We start from the raw sequence: 17,617 nt of genomic DNA on the forward strand, positions 1-17,617 counted from the left end.
GTAGTCTGCACATTTTTGAGGTTGAAGCGGTTCCTAAAACTGTTAAGCCAACCTTGGCTGGCTTTGAATTCCTTCTCAGAAGGCTGTCCCTCTTTGGCGGGAGGTTTGAACAGCATGTAGAGGCGAAGGGCCTTTTCTTGCAACGTGTTGCCATTGATAGGCACATGTTTATGGTTCGTGTCTTCCAGCCATAAGTTTAATGCCTTTTCAGTCTTCACTAAAGTCCTATCACGCACCTGGCTCATCACCTTAGCAGTTATTGGAGTACTTGATGCCACAGCTTGACGAATTTCTCTCGAATCTTGATGGCATGGATGCTAGATTCATTGCTGCCATATTTATGTGCCACATTGGAGACCGACATACCGTCTCTCAGTAAGTCCAACACAGTCAGTTTTTCCTCCAGCATTGGAACAGATCACTGTTTCTTCGGCTGAGCACTAGATGAAGTAGTTGGCTTGCATTTTTAAGGGCCATGTTGTATGAAAAATACGTCTCTTTAAACACTAGAATCACACTCCGCGCGGTGAGATGCTCACACTATGAGAGGCACGTGGGAACTGAGACTGACTGAGGGGACAGCAGATTCACGTCTCCCATCTCACGTTCTCTCCAGGGCATACACTCATTGAGTGGAATGGTGGGCGGACTCGCCCGCACTATTTATCTGTTGTGTTTCTTTTTTTTGCCTAGCGCGTATAGTTGAATTCGCATAAGTTAAATGTGCGTATGATGTGACTCCACTGTACTCTTTGACCGAATCAATTAAAACGAAGGGAGAGTGTTTCCTAATCAGCACAACAAACCATATTTACTGCCATTTCCCTTTTATGAAAGCTTTTAACTTATTGAATGCACAGTTTGCACAGCTCCCCTGCCATGGGGCTTTCTTACATTATATGTGTGACCAGTTTTTGGGGATTGCCTGTCCTGTTGCTTGTAGTCTGCCCTGAGAGTGGCATTCTCTGTGGATTTACAACTGAAAGGAGTATTCTGAACTGTGGACTGAGGACCTTCCAATCTTTTGGAAGATACCAGAGAGACTTTTTTCAGAGTAACAGCCGTGTTAGTCTGTATTCGCAAAAAGAAAAGGAGTACTTGTGGCACCTTAGAGACTAACCAATTTATTTGAGCGTAAGCTTTCGTGAGCTACAGCTCACTTCATCGGATGCATACTGTGGAAACTGCAGAAGACATTATATACACAGACCGTGAAACAATACCTCCTCCCACCCCACTCTCCTGCTGGTAATAGCTTACCTAAAGTGATCATCAAGTTGGGCCATTTCCAGCACAAATCCAGGTTTTCTCACCCTCCGCCCCCCCCCCCCCCCCACACAAACTCACTCTCCTGCTGGTAATAGCCCATCCAAAGTGACCACTCTCTCTTTATAATGCGCATGATAATCAAGGTGGGCCATTTCCAGCACAAATCCAGGTTTTCTCACCCCCCCCCCCAACTCACTCTCAGGAGAGTGGGGTGGGAGGAGGTATTGTTTCATGGTCTCTGTGTATATAATGTCTTCTGCAGTTTCCACAGTATGCATCCGATGAAGTGAGCTGTAGCTCACGAAAGCTTATGCTCAAATAAATTGGTTAGTCTCGAAGAGAGACTTTTGCAAGCCAGCAGTCTATATTCTATCACTGCTACAAACCTTTGCAGTCATTTGTATGTATATGATCTATTAACCATTTATAACTCTTAATAGAAGAAAATAATAAATTTTCAGTTAGTTTACTAAGGATTGGCTGACAGCGTGATATTTGGGTAAGATCTGAGATAGAAATTGACCTGGGGATAAGTATCTGTCTGATCCTTTGAGATTAGTAGAACTTCACATATAATGAATTGGGTTTTCAGTAACCTCTCACTCTATTATACCTGGTTGCCTAGATAGGAGCCAAGGGCTGGTATGCCTAAAGGGGACTGTGTTTGGCTTCTTGTTAACCCGTGTGGTACTACAGAAGCTTTCTTTATACTGGTTTGGTGACTCTAATTATAGAATAAACCACCCGTTTTTGGGGATTGCTGCCATGTTTGTTGTAGTCTGCTAAGAGTGTGGCATTCTCAGTGTGGCCCATCCCAGGCACCCAATCACAATATGTGACTTCACTGACTCTCTTTCAGTCACCTCAAAAGGTCCTTTCCAATAGTCCTGCATTTTGCTTTTCCTTATCTAGTATCAGCACCAGATTACCAATATCAAAAGATCTTACTTCAGTCTGCCTATCATCTAAGTTTTCTGAGTTTCCATTAAATCTTTCCACAAGCCTATTAGTTTCTGGATGGTAGAGTGCGGCCGTGGTGCTCTACTCCACACAATTCCCATAACTTTTTAAAAACAGACATGAAATTTGAACCACAGTCTGTCAGGATTTCTCTGGGAAAATATACTCTGCTAAAAGTTGTAAACTGGCCATTATTTCAGCTTCGATATTAGACAAGGCAGTGACTTCAGGATACCTGGTGGCAAAAATCCACCACAAGTATATTCCCCCCCCCCCCCCCCCCCCCGGGAAGGTTGAGTAAGAGGCCTCAAAATATCTACAGACACTCTGGCAAATGCCTCTTTAATAATAGGCAAAGGTTGCAAAGGTGCCTTAAAGTATGTCCCTGTAAGTGTTTTATGTTTCTGACGTATGTCATAACTTTTTTCAATGATCTTTCACTGTCTGAAATATATGAGGCCAATAGAAGCTTTGCTTCAGCCTGTCACAGGTCTTTTCACTCCCATATGTCCCACAAATGGGCCATAATAGGCTATCTGGAGCAAATCTCCTATATCCTTCAGGCACAGCTATTTGCTTGCAAACCTTACCAGGTTTCAGAGTAGCAGCCATGTTAGTCTGTATTTGCAAAAAGAACAGGAGGACTTGTGGCACCTTAGAGACTAACAAATTTATCTGAGCATAAGCTTTCGTGAGCTACAGCTCACTTCACTGAATGCATTCGATGAAGTGAGCTGTAGCTCACAAAAGCTTATGCTCAAATTTGTTAGACTCTAAGGTTCCAAACCTTACCAGGACACTTGTTCTCTAAATAATAAACTGTGTAGTGTAGACAAGCCCTTACTAAAGCTTTATTAGCTAAGAAAAAGAAATGAGTTATTGAGAGGTTAAAAGAGACAAAATACACTAACAGGTGATTCCAAGTTTGTAAGTCCAATACAATAACAGAGATGTAGTAATCTGCTAGTTTTTCATAAATCTCTCAGGGTTACCTAGAATAGCTCTGGGGATCTCTGTCCAGTCGCTCAGTATTCCAGCCTGTCCGAATCCATCAGTCCAGAGATACAGGGATTACTCCCTGGATCCATTCTTACAGCTGTATCTTCCCCAGAAAGTGATCTGGCAAGTGTTTCCATCACAGCATGGGCTTTTCCTCTGTTAACTAAACACCATCTAAAACAGTGACCCATGCTTTGAAGTTAGCATCCTTCTTCATTTACAGTTCCAAGGCTCCAATCCCATTTGATGGGTAAGTGTAATGTAAACACAATGTGATAGCCAGAAACAATCCTTCATTAGTTTTCATGAAGCTTTACACATTAAGTAAAATCTCATCCTAATACTAACACACCTTTTATTTAGGATCAGGATGGATAAAAATCAATGTTTTGTTTTAATTGGATTTTTTTTATTTAAATTGGATTTTTTTGATTTTTTTCCTCAAAAAGCATTTTATCTAAAGATAGTTTTAATTAAGATACATTATATCTCAAAGATATCTCCTCATGAAATAAGGATTATAAATTCTAATTCTATAGTATGAGACAACATATTCATGTAGTGTTTAAGAAAAGTTTTGTAAATGAGTTCCAATAGTTCATGGATTAGGGACCCAATTTCATGGGGTACCAGGAGCTTCTGTATAGATTATTTAGGTTAATCTTTCTGTCTACCCAATGGGACTCAGTGCTCAGTCTAGAAGATACCATCAGAGATGCTTAGTTTTGCAGTTCTCAAACTGGATGTGTGACTCCAGAGATAACATGCTTGTTTACAGCAAAAATGTTTTTAAATAAATATACAGAAGTGAGAAATAACAGACCTCAACCCTATTGTCCCTCTGCAAATTTGTGTACAGAGTCAATCCCTTATCTCTTTCTAAACATGCAAAGTTTCAAAAAGTTCAATGAATAGAAGATTGTTGGGGGCGGAATAGATCTGGACAAGGAGAAGAAGTCTATTGTGCCTGCTTTGAGCAGGGGGTTGGACTAGATGATCTCCTGAGGTCCCTTCCAACTCTGATAGTGTATGAGTCTATGTGAGAAGCGAGGGACATATGCTTGTTTTGTTAAAATATTATGTTTGCTGTTGAAAAGAAAAATTCAGAATACTTAACGTTGTTGTTTAAGTGAAATAAAACAATTTAAATGTCTGGTGATGTTCTCCTCCTAATACAGCATGGCGAGAAAATCCTCCAAATATTAATGATTAACCTGTTTAATTCGAGATAATTCAGCTCCCACTGACTTCATAAATATCTGCTTCAATTACCTTTGGTAAATGAAATAACCAAACACTCATTCCTTTTTCTGATATAGCTGTAAATTTAATCTGAAAAGTTTTCAAAATAAATCACTGTTTAAAAGGGTATAGTGTGTACCTTCTAAAAATGAAACCGACATCTATCTCTGAGTTGTGAAGAATATGTATTAAGGTTATAACAACCAACAAGAATGCACTCTTACCTAGAAAACCATGATTAAATAGTCTTCCTGACTAGTGGTTTAAATCGTATCTACCCTTTTTAGGATTGTCTAACTAGAGGATATACACAATGTAATTATGTGTAATGTGGTAGCAGACGACAAAATACAGAAGGTGAAAACAATACAATCATCATTCCTTTTGATCTGTTCTAACAAGTGAATTGGCTTGAACACACTGTGACCTTTTAGCATTTCTTTGATATTCACATACAAGTGAATTTCCCTATTGCTCTAGCCTGAGCTGGCAACCTGCTGGACAGCACCAAAAGGGCACCAAGTGGTACCTCAGTCTGTGAAAACTTAGGGTATATCAACACGGCAGAGAAAAACCCACATGTCTAGTTGCTGTGTAGAGATACCTTTAAGGTCTCCCCTTCTCCTTACAGGCAGCTACCAGCCATGTCCTGAGTCTCATTTACCTCTGGAAGTTGATCGTTGTAGCCTTTATCCATAGGGGATGCAAGTTGCAACAAAGTAAACATCCTTATATATCACCTAATGTGAAAATTCTTATTCCTTTCTGCCTAAACTGTGCTTTCACAATGCAGTGATGCAGAGAAGGTGAAAACCCTCTGCGCACTCTCCTAATTTGTCCCAACAGGGAAAAAATTGCTTTCTGATTCCTCAAACAGGTGATCAGTCAGATGCAAGCAACCTGGGACCACAGCTCAACATACCTAAATCATGGTATGGAACAGATTTCAGAGTAGCAGCCGTGTTAGTCTGTATTCGCAAAAAGAAAAGGAGTATTTGTGGCACCTTAGACTAACAAATTTATTAGAGCATAAGCTTTCGTGAGCTACAGCTCACTTCATCAGATGAGGGCTGCTGGACACCTGGGAAGGCTTTAAATTGACTGAGAGTTAACTGTCTTCCTCTCCCCAGCTGGCCAATGGCAGTGGTGAAGACCCTTCCCTTCCCTTTCTTAAAGCACAATTCCACATGCACTTTGAAGCACGAGGAGGGGCTAAGCTGCAGCATGTTCAAGCACTTCCATTCTGCCTCTCTCCAGGAGTTGGCCATCTCCCCTTTGGTCCAACCCAAGTTGTCGTCTTCCCTATCCTCTCATGTTAAGAGAGGAGTGACATTAGGAGGCTTTAGAGCAGCCTATACCGTATTTCTCGGCCTGAGAGGACCCAGCTGCTATTTTTTTTCTCTCTTACTCTCTCGGAGAGAGAGAGAGAGAGAGAGAGACTGCAGATGTGTGACACACCTGCAGGAGAATCTTCCTGAACTACCTACGACAGTGGCTCTCAACCTTTCCAGACTACTGTATCCCTTTCAGGAGTCAGATTTGTCTTGTGTACCCCCAAGTTTCACTTCACTTAAAAACTACTGACTTATTTTTGTGTCTGATTTTGTTGTATCTCTGGTTGAGAACCTCTGGCCTAAACATCAGGGCCGTGAGAAAACTGGAGTGGAGAAAAAAGTTGTGGATACTCTTTTTTTCAAAAAATTTTCTCTTCAAACTGAGCATTCTAGGCTTTCATCTCTAGCAGGCTAAAATTGCACATTTTAAAAGAGGATTAGAAAATATTACATATAGAATACAGAAGTCAATGTTGTTAGGAGACTTTAACTTTTTACTTACTCTTACTATGTAGCTTTCAAGTTGGATTGACATAACTTAAATTTTATTACAATTTGGAAAGTCTGTGGTGATAGGAATTTGGATTAATTAAAAGACCTCTTTTGCAAACAATAAATCTCCTTAAAGATAAGTTACGGGGAAAGTCCTTCAACATGAGAGCCTTAGATTTCCATGTTGTTGGTTTTTTTTTAATAGAGTCTTCCAGATCTGTTTGTCTCTTCAAATAATGCAATTTTAATTTAGAACACAGTGTCTTTTTGGCCTTAAATTCAAGTTTCTGAAAATTATTGGTTTAATATAAATGTGGCTAGCAAATAGTAGGCTGCAAAATTGTATGGCATTGCTTATTACTTGCTATGGTTTATGCTTTATGATTCAATAATTGTCACACCAAACAGTATAGTACAATAGTTTTGTACTTGTGCTTAGTCATTGTTAAGATTACTTTATGTAATGGATAGAAAAGGAAAAAAGTTCAGAGTTTTAAAAAATATTCGGTTAAGCTGTTGTTCAGATAGATATCATTCCCGTTACAGAAGTTATCCAAAGAATATAGAATGCTCTCAATCTAAGTAATTCAATAGGATATCGGGGCACAACTTACTGTTAATGCATTTCTGAAGTGAGTTCCCAAGGTACAAAGTGAAGCTGAGCTCTTTCTATGACCCACTTTTATTTTTTTTTGGGGTAGTTAAAAATACCTTGAATTGTCTTGGGTAGTAAATGAACCTCTTGCTTTCAAACTGTAACCTCTCAGTAACACATCTGGACTGTGAACAAGCAAAATAAAAAAGTCCAGGGTACTGTGCTTAAAGTATAAATATTGAAGGAAGAAGAAACACCCACTTTAACAAAAAGGGAAACTATTTTGTTAGAATCACTTAACAAGTGCTCAAATCATCCTTGTGAATAGTTAATAGTACAAAATCCGACATCTGCTCTTCGATTAAAACCGGTACTGCTTGGTGTTGGATTACTTGTCTGAAGTTTAGAATATATTCTTGGGACTTTATCACAGAACCTTTTTCCTTTCCTTTTAGCATGCTTTAAAGGAAAATTAGTAGCATCTTTTATGAGAGTGAGGCTCAGTGGGCAAGTTGAGTAGTCTCTGTGCTGCCATTCTGTAACTGACTTGGAAGTGCTATGAAATAGATCACCTTTAAAAACACTGTATTTGAAAAGGGCTTTGATTGTTTCCTGTGTGTATTTTTTCCCCTTTTTGTTTTTTATTGATACCAGAACATGTCTTGTTCCTGGTACTGTTTCTCTTCCTAAAATTTTCCTGTGACATCACAATTGATTACTGTATAAGTAATTCAGTGATAAACATAAAACGATGCCTTCCTTGTGGGAATAAGCATCAAGAGCAGATGAATACCTCATGAGTAATCAAATAATAAAGAACAAAGACAGTTGAATTATTTCTAGGTGTTTACCAATTTTCAGCCGTATCTTAAAGGTGAACTGTGAAGCAAAGGCAAAAATTTTTTGCCTTTTTTCTGCTCTATGTATAAAAATTATGTCCCAAGATTCCCCTTCATTTGTTTATATGTTTGCTGTGCAAGGTCCTTCCAGTTCTTGGTTCCCTTTCCTTTCTATTAAATGAGAAATTTGACAAAGGCTTGTGAAGGACTGGAATAGTGACATCACAAGAGGATGTAATGAGGTGTACTCTGTCCCTTGAAATTTGGGGGGATAGTGTTTAATGGTTTGGCTTGGATTACATGCCCATGCAGTGGAAAAAATTCCTCTTATGTGGGCTGGCCAGATCTAAAGTCCAATTGTATCGGAGTAAGAAGGACTACTTGCCTGCTTTCTCCCTCTGTGGAGCAGTTGAGCAAAGAACTAGAATCTTGATGGGGAATGGGTAGTAATGCACCGCATAGAGAAAGCAAGGGTGGAAACATGACTCAGAAATGTGTCTCTAAGTCACAGTTTCTCAATTCTACTCCTGCATCAGTACAGTTTATGTACCAGCCCACCTCATGGCTCTGCCTAATGTCGGATCCTAGCCCTATAGAAGTGAAGAAGAATTATAAAGTCTGTGAGCAGATAATCCACTTGTCAGGCATACAGACTAATGTTAGTGTACCTTAATTTCTGATGTTGGTACTCTTGATACTGAAACAAGGGGCTGATATCTATAATAGTTCTCCAGAATCTTTTCCCCGTACGGTCTGGGTGAATATCTGAATTTAGTAGTACTAGAGGGTTAATACTAAATACTTAGTTGAGCTATTTCCTGACATCTATGTCAGGCAATTTACCTGCCTTGATCACTTTATAACATTGGTTCTGAGCCAAGCGGTCATAGGTTGTAAGCTTAATTATAGAGCTCGGCATGGTGTATGAAGTGGCAGTGGTGAAAGGCTGAAAATTGGAGTGGAGCTTGAGAACAGATCTGATTTCAGAGGAAACAAGTTCTTTCAATGCCATAAATTATCATGCCATTAAACGTGAGCTCGTTTTGGTAGCCTTTCCCTTTATTTTACTTTGTATAATCAAGGGAACGGAAATAGAGGCTTGTATTGTATTTGTGGTGATAATGTGTTTTTGGGCAGTGTTTGATGCTCGTGTCTAAATTGTGAACTACTGCTCAGGTTGCATGTAAGTACTGACCCGCCCCCCCTGTACTTACTAAGGCAACTCCCATCTTTTCATATGCTGTGTATTTATACCTCCCCACTGTATGGTCCACTCTGTGCATCTGAGGAAGTGGGTTATAGCCCATGAAAGCTTATACCCAAACAAATTTGTTAGTCTCTAAGGTGCCACAAGGACTCCTCGTTTTCACCCAACATTAGTGCAACAAGGGCCCAATTCCTGCTCATCCTGTTCGCAGTAGTAGTGTCACTGACGTCACTAAGGTGAACAGAGTTATTATTCCCAAGGTGTTATGAATAAATTGCATAATAAATTGCATAAATTGAATAATAAATATTCTGTTTTAATATGAAAATTTGCTTTGAAGTATTTTGCAATCCATTCACACTTAGAACTCTGCAAGACATTCCTTTCCACTGGAAAGAAGCATGGACCAGAATTACCTAGTTTTTCACCTGATTTTGTTTTAATCTTCATTATTTTTTGGGAGGGAGGAGAAAAAAAGAGAAAGGGGAAAGAGAGTCAACAGTAGCTTCACTAAATTTAGTTAGCTCCGTGCACCCAAAAAACCCCAAAACCTATTGTGGTAATGAAAAACATCCAGATGGACTATTTACAATGTTGCCAAAAAGAGTTTTAAATATAAAAATGTTCTACCTATTGTTTTCACAAGAAATCTTCAGTCACTTATTTTTGTGGTAACAGTGACAACATTTAAGGTTTCAGCACTTTTCTTTTACCCTATCAATTCAGTGTTTTTAACCTCTTTTACTTTGCTGTGTGTCAGTCAGATATGATTATTTATTTGCTAGGTGACTTGTCGATCTGATATTTGTAGCAGCTGATGTGACTTTTGACTAATATTGTGAATATAATTTTGTCTGGTTTACAGCACTACTTGCTCTTTTAGTTTAGCTTTTAGATTTCACACATTTTTATAATGCACGGGATGTTACGTGTAACAGTATTTTTAATGGGTAACCTTATTAAAACAAATGTAATTACAAATATACGTGTGAACTACTCATGTTTTATAGTTTGGTATAATGAAATCAAATCTCTGCAACAGGTTGGCACATGCTGTTCCCAGGAGCTGAGTTGGCTCTTTCCTGATATTTCAAACAGGCAGGAATGCTGATTATAATATAATTGCTAACACTTGAGAATGTTTTCCAAGATCAGTTATCCAAATAATTCTCCAAGTCGCCAGCCACTAGAGGGGTATGTGTGAGGGAAACTGGTCTACTGAGATTGTAGCTTCAGGTGTTCATGGGAGGGCATATGTCAGGGCTGTAATTATATTATCCCCTGCCCTGTCCTGGCTTTTCCAGGGTTGGATCTCCTTCATGTCTTTGCTACTCTCTGCTGCAGAATTGGACAGATTTTTGTAGAGCAGCTGCGGGGGGTGGGAAGTTAGACTATATGAGGAGAAAAGCATGCCCCCTGTGGCTACAACCAAAGTCTCTAGAGCTGTCAACCCCAAGTATTTAAAACACTTAGTCCCCTCCCCCTGCCCAAATCATTAGCATTACAAAGTACATTTTGGGTTCTTGATGTTTGCCATGAAGCAGTGGTGGGCAACCTGTGGCCCATCAGGGTAATCCGCTGGCAGGCCACAAGATAGTTTGGAACAGTGAACTGCGGCCCCTGGGAGGTGTGGGCAGCTGTGCCTGTGGATGGTCAATGTAAACAAACTGTCTCGTGGCCTGCCAGTGGATTACCCTGATGGGCTGCGTGTGGCCCATGGGCCACATGTTGCCCACCACTGCCGTGAAGTCTAGTTTGTTGTTTAAATGAAAGCTGAGATTCTCAGATAACCACCTGATTCTAGCAGCTGGGGGAGGGATAGCTCAGTGGTTTGAGCATTGGCCTGCTAAACCCAGGGTTGTGAGTTCAATCCTTGAGGGGGCCATTTAGGGATCTTGTTATACTAATAAAATAAAAAGCAGCAGGATCTTATTAAAGGGGAAAAGGCAAAATGCCACATTTATTGTTAATACAGAAAGAATAATAGTAAGCAGTTAGTTATAGCTATAATATTCCATTTAATTTCATATTTATTCACACACACACACACACACACACACACACGTTCTGCAAGGTTGTTATCATAGTTGCCAGCCTTAGAGTTGCTCATGCCAAGCCACTGGCCAGGTGGCCTGGACATGAGGAGGGAGCAGGGCCTTGTCAGATGCTCATCTGATGCTCCTGGAAGTTGGTTCGCAGAATCAGACCCCAAAGTTCTCACTTTCTAGAGTCCATTTTTATAGGAATTTCTTCCTATGCCAGTCTACGGGAATTGTTTCATCATGCTGTTGCTGAATCAATCAGCAGATGGCACATTCTTGACGGCTCCGTGCTGCCAGAGGTTATCTTGTTCTTTGGTTCTCCCATCCTTGAGGCTGTTGGGTGGATTCCGGTCTGCCCTCCGGGGGTCCTCTGGTTATTTCCACTTGACGCCTTCTTCAGCTGATGGACACTGGATTCTTAGACTGGCACCTCCCTGATCAGTCAGTTATTATCCACACCAAGCATCCATCCACATACATCCTCTATCTCTATTTTAATTACAATTGTTAACAAAGCGAGATGAATACAACAAAAGGGTGGGGAGTCTCTGGGTGCTGTTTCTGTTGTTACAGAGTATTGCTTTGAGTCTCTCCCTGTGTGAGTAGTTGTTGTTACAAAGAATTGCTTTGAGAACAGACGCTGTCTTAGAATGTACTAACACAATTAGCAGCTTACAAGTTTCACGCACAGAGGGAGAGAAACAGTACCAAAAACCAAGAGACCTCTTAATTAGTAATACCCTGGAATTTAAACTATGGAGACTCAAACTCATTTGTGATTTTAATACAGAACTTCTTTAATATGAGCAACAATCTGGGGCAAAAATTGGGGATTGGTCCTGCTTTGAGCAGGGGGTTGGACTAGATGACCTTCTGAGGTCTCTTCCAACCCTGATATTCTATGATTCCATGATCACGAAAAACACCAAATATTGTAAAAAGAACAGGAGTACTTGTGGCACCTTAGATACTAACAAATTTATGTGAGCATAAGCTTTTGTGAGCTACAGCTCGCTTCATCATCACCAAATATTGTGAGACTTTTTAAGTAAAATTGCGAGAGTTGTCAACACTGAGTCTCTAAGGAAGAATTGCAGTTAAAACAGTACTCAGTCCATTACCTAGGCCATGTGGCCAAGTTGGGTCCTGATTCAGGCCAAAACAGAATTGTTGCCAACTTAGTGGAAAGACTTACGGTTTCCTTCATAATGCTTTATTTCAGAATTCATTAGAGCTAGCTGGAGAATGCTCCCAACAACTTCACCAGGCTTTGGCTCAGATCTGCCAGGAAGAGAAAACTATTTATTAATTTAGGTGTCTAATCAAACTTCTGGCATAGAATTTTTCCTAGAAGGGACTTGGAAACAAGCCCAGGCAATACAAATATATCAGAAATGTAAAGCAATTTGCCTCAATGCAAAAAGAAATTGACTAATATTCATATACAGTGCTAAGTAGTTAATAAAAACAGTTCATCTTTGATTGCTATATGCAATATAAAGTTTTCTTCAACATACTGAAATCATGCTTTTTATTTACAGGGAAAAGGACCTGGATGCTAAATTTATTATTTCAATGGAAAAAAATAAAACAACGATCACAAATATAAAGGTGAGTGTTCTAATTTGAGAAGGAAAAATTATAACCAAGTTAGCCATCAAAATAAGGTTCTGATAAATAGGCAATTGCTGGTGTCCATTTGATATTAGGGAGAGGCCTTTGGTCTCCGGGTTATCTACATCTTTGAAGTGCTGTCTGGAGACCAAGATAGGGAACAGGTTTCAGAGTAGCAGCCGTGTTAGTCTGTATCCGCAAAAAGAAAAGGAGTACTTGTGGCATCTTAGAGACTAACAAATTTATTTGAGCATAAGCTTTCATGAGCTACCGCTCACTTCACCGATGAAGTGAGCTGTAGCTCATAAAAGCTTATGCTCAAATAAATTCGTTAGTCTCTAAGGTGCCACAAGTACTCCTTTTCTTTTTGCAAGATAGGGAAGTTACTATTGTTTGTTGTACAAATTTCATTTGAAAGGCAATCCATAGGATCTGTTCCTTAAGTATTTCTATTGCTGTGGCCATTCACTTAGCTGGAGGATGAGTGCTTACAATGGAAAAAAAAAAAACATTTATACCCTGTTCCTAATGAACTCCCAATTTTCCATCCTGCTGCACAAACAGCCTTCAAAAATTGTAGTGAAAATTTACTAAACCAGGTGGAAGGTCTACTTGCCACTATTTATTAGGATGATTTCAAAATCTTATTAAATTTTTCTCACTTGCCAAAAGACAACTAACTGCACCAGGTATGCAGAATTTTTCAAGGTGTGCAAAACTCACCTATAAATATTTAAAGATATTAAAGTTATGTTGATGTTCTGAAAGCCCCTAATGACAAATGTAAAAGAGGCTTTCCACACATAACTAATTTAAAATCATTTAAGATCCTAGTTGTGCTGACCATCTCTTACATAAACCATGCTATTACATCCGCTATCAGGCGTTAAACTGGGTCCAAATACCCCACAGGGGTTATACCATTAGATTTGTATTTATACGGAGTGGCTTTACAAAGACTTTCTTAATACCCCTGGCTTCTGGGATTTAAGAAAAAATGTGTAAAATGAAATATATTGTGACTCTATGTGAGATAAATGAAAAAATTGGTGAAAGATAGCATTTAAGTTATCTGCATGAACTCTTGCTATCCTCACCACAGATGTGATATCCCAACATTGTGTACAGTCGGGCAGCACAGGAGTAGGAATTGACTGGTGAGATTTTTATTTCAAAGGAATTTGAAATGGGAATGAGGGAAAGGTACAATAAAGTTAAAATATGCTAAATAATCATGCCTCTGTTACTTGATGGATTCAGCACATTAACATACTTTTAGCTCATTTAACAAAAAATGCATGTCTTAACTTTTATTTATATATATATAATAGTTACATAATCCTCTTTAGATGTTTTTCTTTGTGCTATTGTAACACCTTCTCATCAGTGCTTTATAAACACTATTCCAGTGGTTCTCAACCAGGGGTCCGGGGCCCACTGTGGGGGCTGTGAGCAGGTTTCAAGGGGTCCGCCAAGCAGGACTGGCATTAGACTTGCTGGGGCCCAGGGCAGAAAGCCGAAGCCCCACTGCCTGGGGCTGAAGCCTGGAGCTCCAAGCCCTGCCACCCGTGGCTGAAGTCAAAGCCTGAGCAACTTAGTTTCACAGGGCCCCCTAATACCAGCCCTGGCTTTTATATGCGGAAAAACAGTTGTTGTGGCACAGATGGGCCATGGAATTTTTATAGCATGTTGGAGGGGCGTCTGGAAGAAAAAGGTTGAGAACCTCTGCACTATTCTACCCGATACACCTTTCATGTACACAAACCTTACAGCCATTTTGTAGCTGAGTAAACCAAGGCACAGAAGTTGAAATACTTTCCTTAAGATGACATAGTGAAATGATTTCAGAGTAGCAGTCGTGTTAGTTTGTATTCACAAAAAGAAAAGGAGGACTTGTGGCACCTTAGAGACTAACCAATTTATTTGAGCATAAACTTTCGTGAGCTACAGCTCACTTCATCGGATGCATTGTATGGTAACACCCATTGTTTCATGTTCTCTGTGTATATAAATCTCCCCACTGTATTTTCCACTGAATGCATCCGATGAAGTGAGCTGTAGCTCACAAAAGCTTATGCTCAAATAAATTTGTTAGTCTCTAAGGTGCCACAAGTACTCCTTTTCTTATAGTGAAACGAGTGGCAGAGCTCGTGATAAAATCCAGTGTCCCTGACTAATCCCCAGCTCTTAACTACATTATGCTCCTTCCCCGAAAGGAGAATTGTGTCTGTGACTCAGATAGTAGTACATATTGCTGGTGTCATGAGCAGTCTGTCTCCAGCATAATAATAGCCTTAAACTGAAGGCGCATATGGCCATTTTAATTACATCTGTGCTTTCATATACAATTCAGTTTGTACGTGGCAAAGTGCTTGCTCATTAAATAAATGTTTGGAATATTGTCTTAAATTCTGTGTAGGAAATTCTAACTTACAATAACTAGTAATGGTAAACATTATGTAGTAACATAACAAAAATGAGCCATTACATTAAAAGTAATTTAAAATAAAGAGTAATATGCCTACAGTGCTCTTTTAATAAGACTGTCCCTTTCTTATGAAAGCTGGTATTACTTGCTAACTTTTTTCACCACTAAGTATTGTATGTATATTTGTTAGAATAACAAAAAGGGACAGCCTTTCATTAAGATGCTCTCTCTTTGTGTGCTCTTGTATGAAGTTTGCATTCCAGTCATCTATATTGCAAAATGTCCTTTGAATTAATTATCATGCAACTCATTCTTTGTTTGTTGGTTTTGTCTTCTGTAGATACCAGAAGGAGGAACTGGTGACCTAGGAAGAGAACGGACAAAAACATTTACCTACGACTTCTCCTATTTCTCAGCAGATAGTAAAAGTCCTGCCTATGTGTCTCAAGAAGTGGTAGGCTTTTTAAACTTTTAGAATTTATTTATTTTTTTATATTCAAAGAATTATGTGACCTTTTCTTCCTTTTACAGTTCTCTCTGCCCAATTTGGAAATTCCCTACATGTTTGAGAGAAGTGTTCGGACAGCCAACACAGCTAGCTGTGTTTTCTCGCAGTACAGAAGGAGTGCCCATTGTCTGGTTCTCTTGTCTGACTTATTTTGTTAGGTTAGGTCAGGTTAGTGAAATCCTCAGTAAAGCTATTACTCTGCTGCCTATATTTGTCACCTAAAAACTTAAGAAAAATCACCTTCTGAACACCAAATACATCTGCTTAATTCAAAAAGATGCAAACATTCTGTTTTTCCAGGTAACATTTGAACAAAAGATTTATTAAGCATTTGAGAACTTGCTTGAAACAGGTTCTTGATACTTCTCACCAGAGTATTACATGCCAGCTTTCTAATGTAGAGTTGTAGACTTTGCCCTCTAAATTACCTTTCTTCCCTCACCCACAAGACAGCATATCTGTCATCCATAATTATGTAGATCTGGTGACTGTCTCCTCCACCCAAGTCTAAACGTATGGAGACAGTTTTTCTGAAGACAGGCTTGTGTAATTGCATGCACGCTGCATATTTTCACTTAATTTAGGCACACAAATGTATGTGCATGTTTGTATTCTACTAACTTTGAAATATATCATACTTGCTTTTTGCAGGCCCTTTGATGCTTATGACCTTTCCAATTCCCTTTCAGATCCAAATTAATTTGATCTAACACAATTAAAATGTTTTTCAGTATCGGCACTTTCCTTTTTTTGATCCTGTACCAACATGTTAGAGCAATTGCTCCTCTCCTTTTTATACTGAAAACTTCCTCATATATTTTTAAATAATGGAAATTCCTGCTGAATTTATGGATACCAGTGAAGACCTTTGGTACTTAGAGTTGCTGCAGATACACTGCAGGTGTGAATGTGTGGTTATATTGGTGATTTAGAATTAAATGATACTGGTGAGCCTGATCCCTGAAGGCATGGGGGTTAAAACTAACAGGAAGACTAAAATAACTTCCTAAAGTAGAAAAAGGTACTTCAGGCCAAGATTAAAGTGCATTATTATAACACGCTATTTTTATGCTAACCAATATGGCTATTTGACAGGGAATTTCCACTCCTGGTTTTCTCTCTAACCATTTAATACAAACTAGTAGATCCCATTGTTAAAACTTCCTTGTTCATTTTTATTGTTTAAGTTATACATGAATCTACAATTTAATTCAAATGTTTTTGATTACTTGTGTAACTAAGGAAGTCATTAATTCTTGGTAATTTTTTTTCCATTGCAGTGGTTGCCATTGTATTCTTAGTTTTCTGAATTTTGTAGGTTTTATTTGTTTCTGTGCAAGTATACTTTGAAAAAAAAAATTAAGCTAAAGTTCCCAAGGATACTAAGTGAAGGAAAGACTATAATTGAAAACATTCTTAAAAATCCTCAAACTCAAACATTGAGGCCCCAGTCCTGGAAAGCATTCCTATTCAGAAAGGGTGCTTAAGCATGTGTTAAGTCCCAGTGGGGTGTAAGCATGTGCTTTTAAAGTTAAGCATGTGCGTAAGTGCTTCGCTGAATAGAGATAGATAGGAGCTTCCCTGAATCACAGCTTGAAATCTCAGGCCATGTAAAACTTACTTATGCTTAACTTTAAGTATGTAAGTGGTCCTATTGGGGTGAATGGAACTACACATGTGTGTTTTGACTGGGGCCTTAACTTGTGGTTACTCGGTAACATGATTTATGGCTACATGAACAATGACAACTGATGATCACCGTAGTGCCCAATCCTTGCTCATAAAATACATGATTATGTGTGAATAAATATTTTCATTGGGACAAATATTGAAACACCTGCATAGCTCATTAACTATGGGAGTAATGTGATTATCCCAAACTCTTGATAAAACCTTCATAACCTCATTATGTTTGTGTGCTTCTTCTCCACCCCACCATAGGGGAACAAAATAGGGTTATTTTGTTCTTGACTTTATTAGTTGCGTATGTAGGCTGTATATTTTTAATGTCTAAGACATTTACGTTTTATTTACATATGCAAAGAGAAACTGTTAATAGGGGTTGGTGTATTTTGTGATTCTGTGCGT

At 39.0% G+C, this 17,617-nt stretch overlaps 1 protein-coding gene across 5 annotated transcripts in view; it reads left to right on the forward strand.

Moving 5' to 3' along the window:
• KIF16B (kinesin family member 16B) overlaps positions 1–17,617 on the forward strand; it is a 274,972-nt gene that overhangs the window by 19,592 nt on the left and 237,763 nt on the right. For all 5 annotated transcript variants that reach the window (XM_074949613.1, XM_074949614.1, XM_074949615.1 and 2 more), the window contains exons 2-3: positions 12,521–12,590; positions 15,362–15,475. In XM_074949613.1, the coding sequence (XP_074805714.1) occupies positions 12,521–12,590; positions 15,362–15,475 (184 nt within the window). The remainder of the gene's footprint in view (positions 1–12,520; positions 12,591–15,361; positions 15,476–17,617) is intronic.

This window comes from Natator depressus, chromosome 3 (genome assembly GCF_965152275.1).
Source record: "Natator depressus isolate rNatDep1 chromosome 3, rNatDep2.hap1, whole genome shotgun sequence".
Taxonomy (NCBI): domain Eukaryota; kingdom Metazoa; phylum Chordata; order Testudines; family Cheloniidae; genus Natator; species Natator depressus.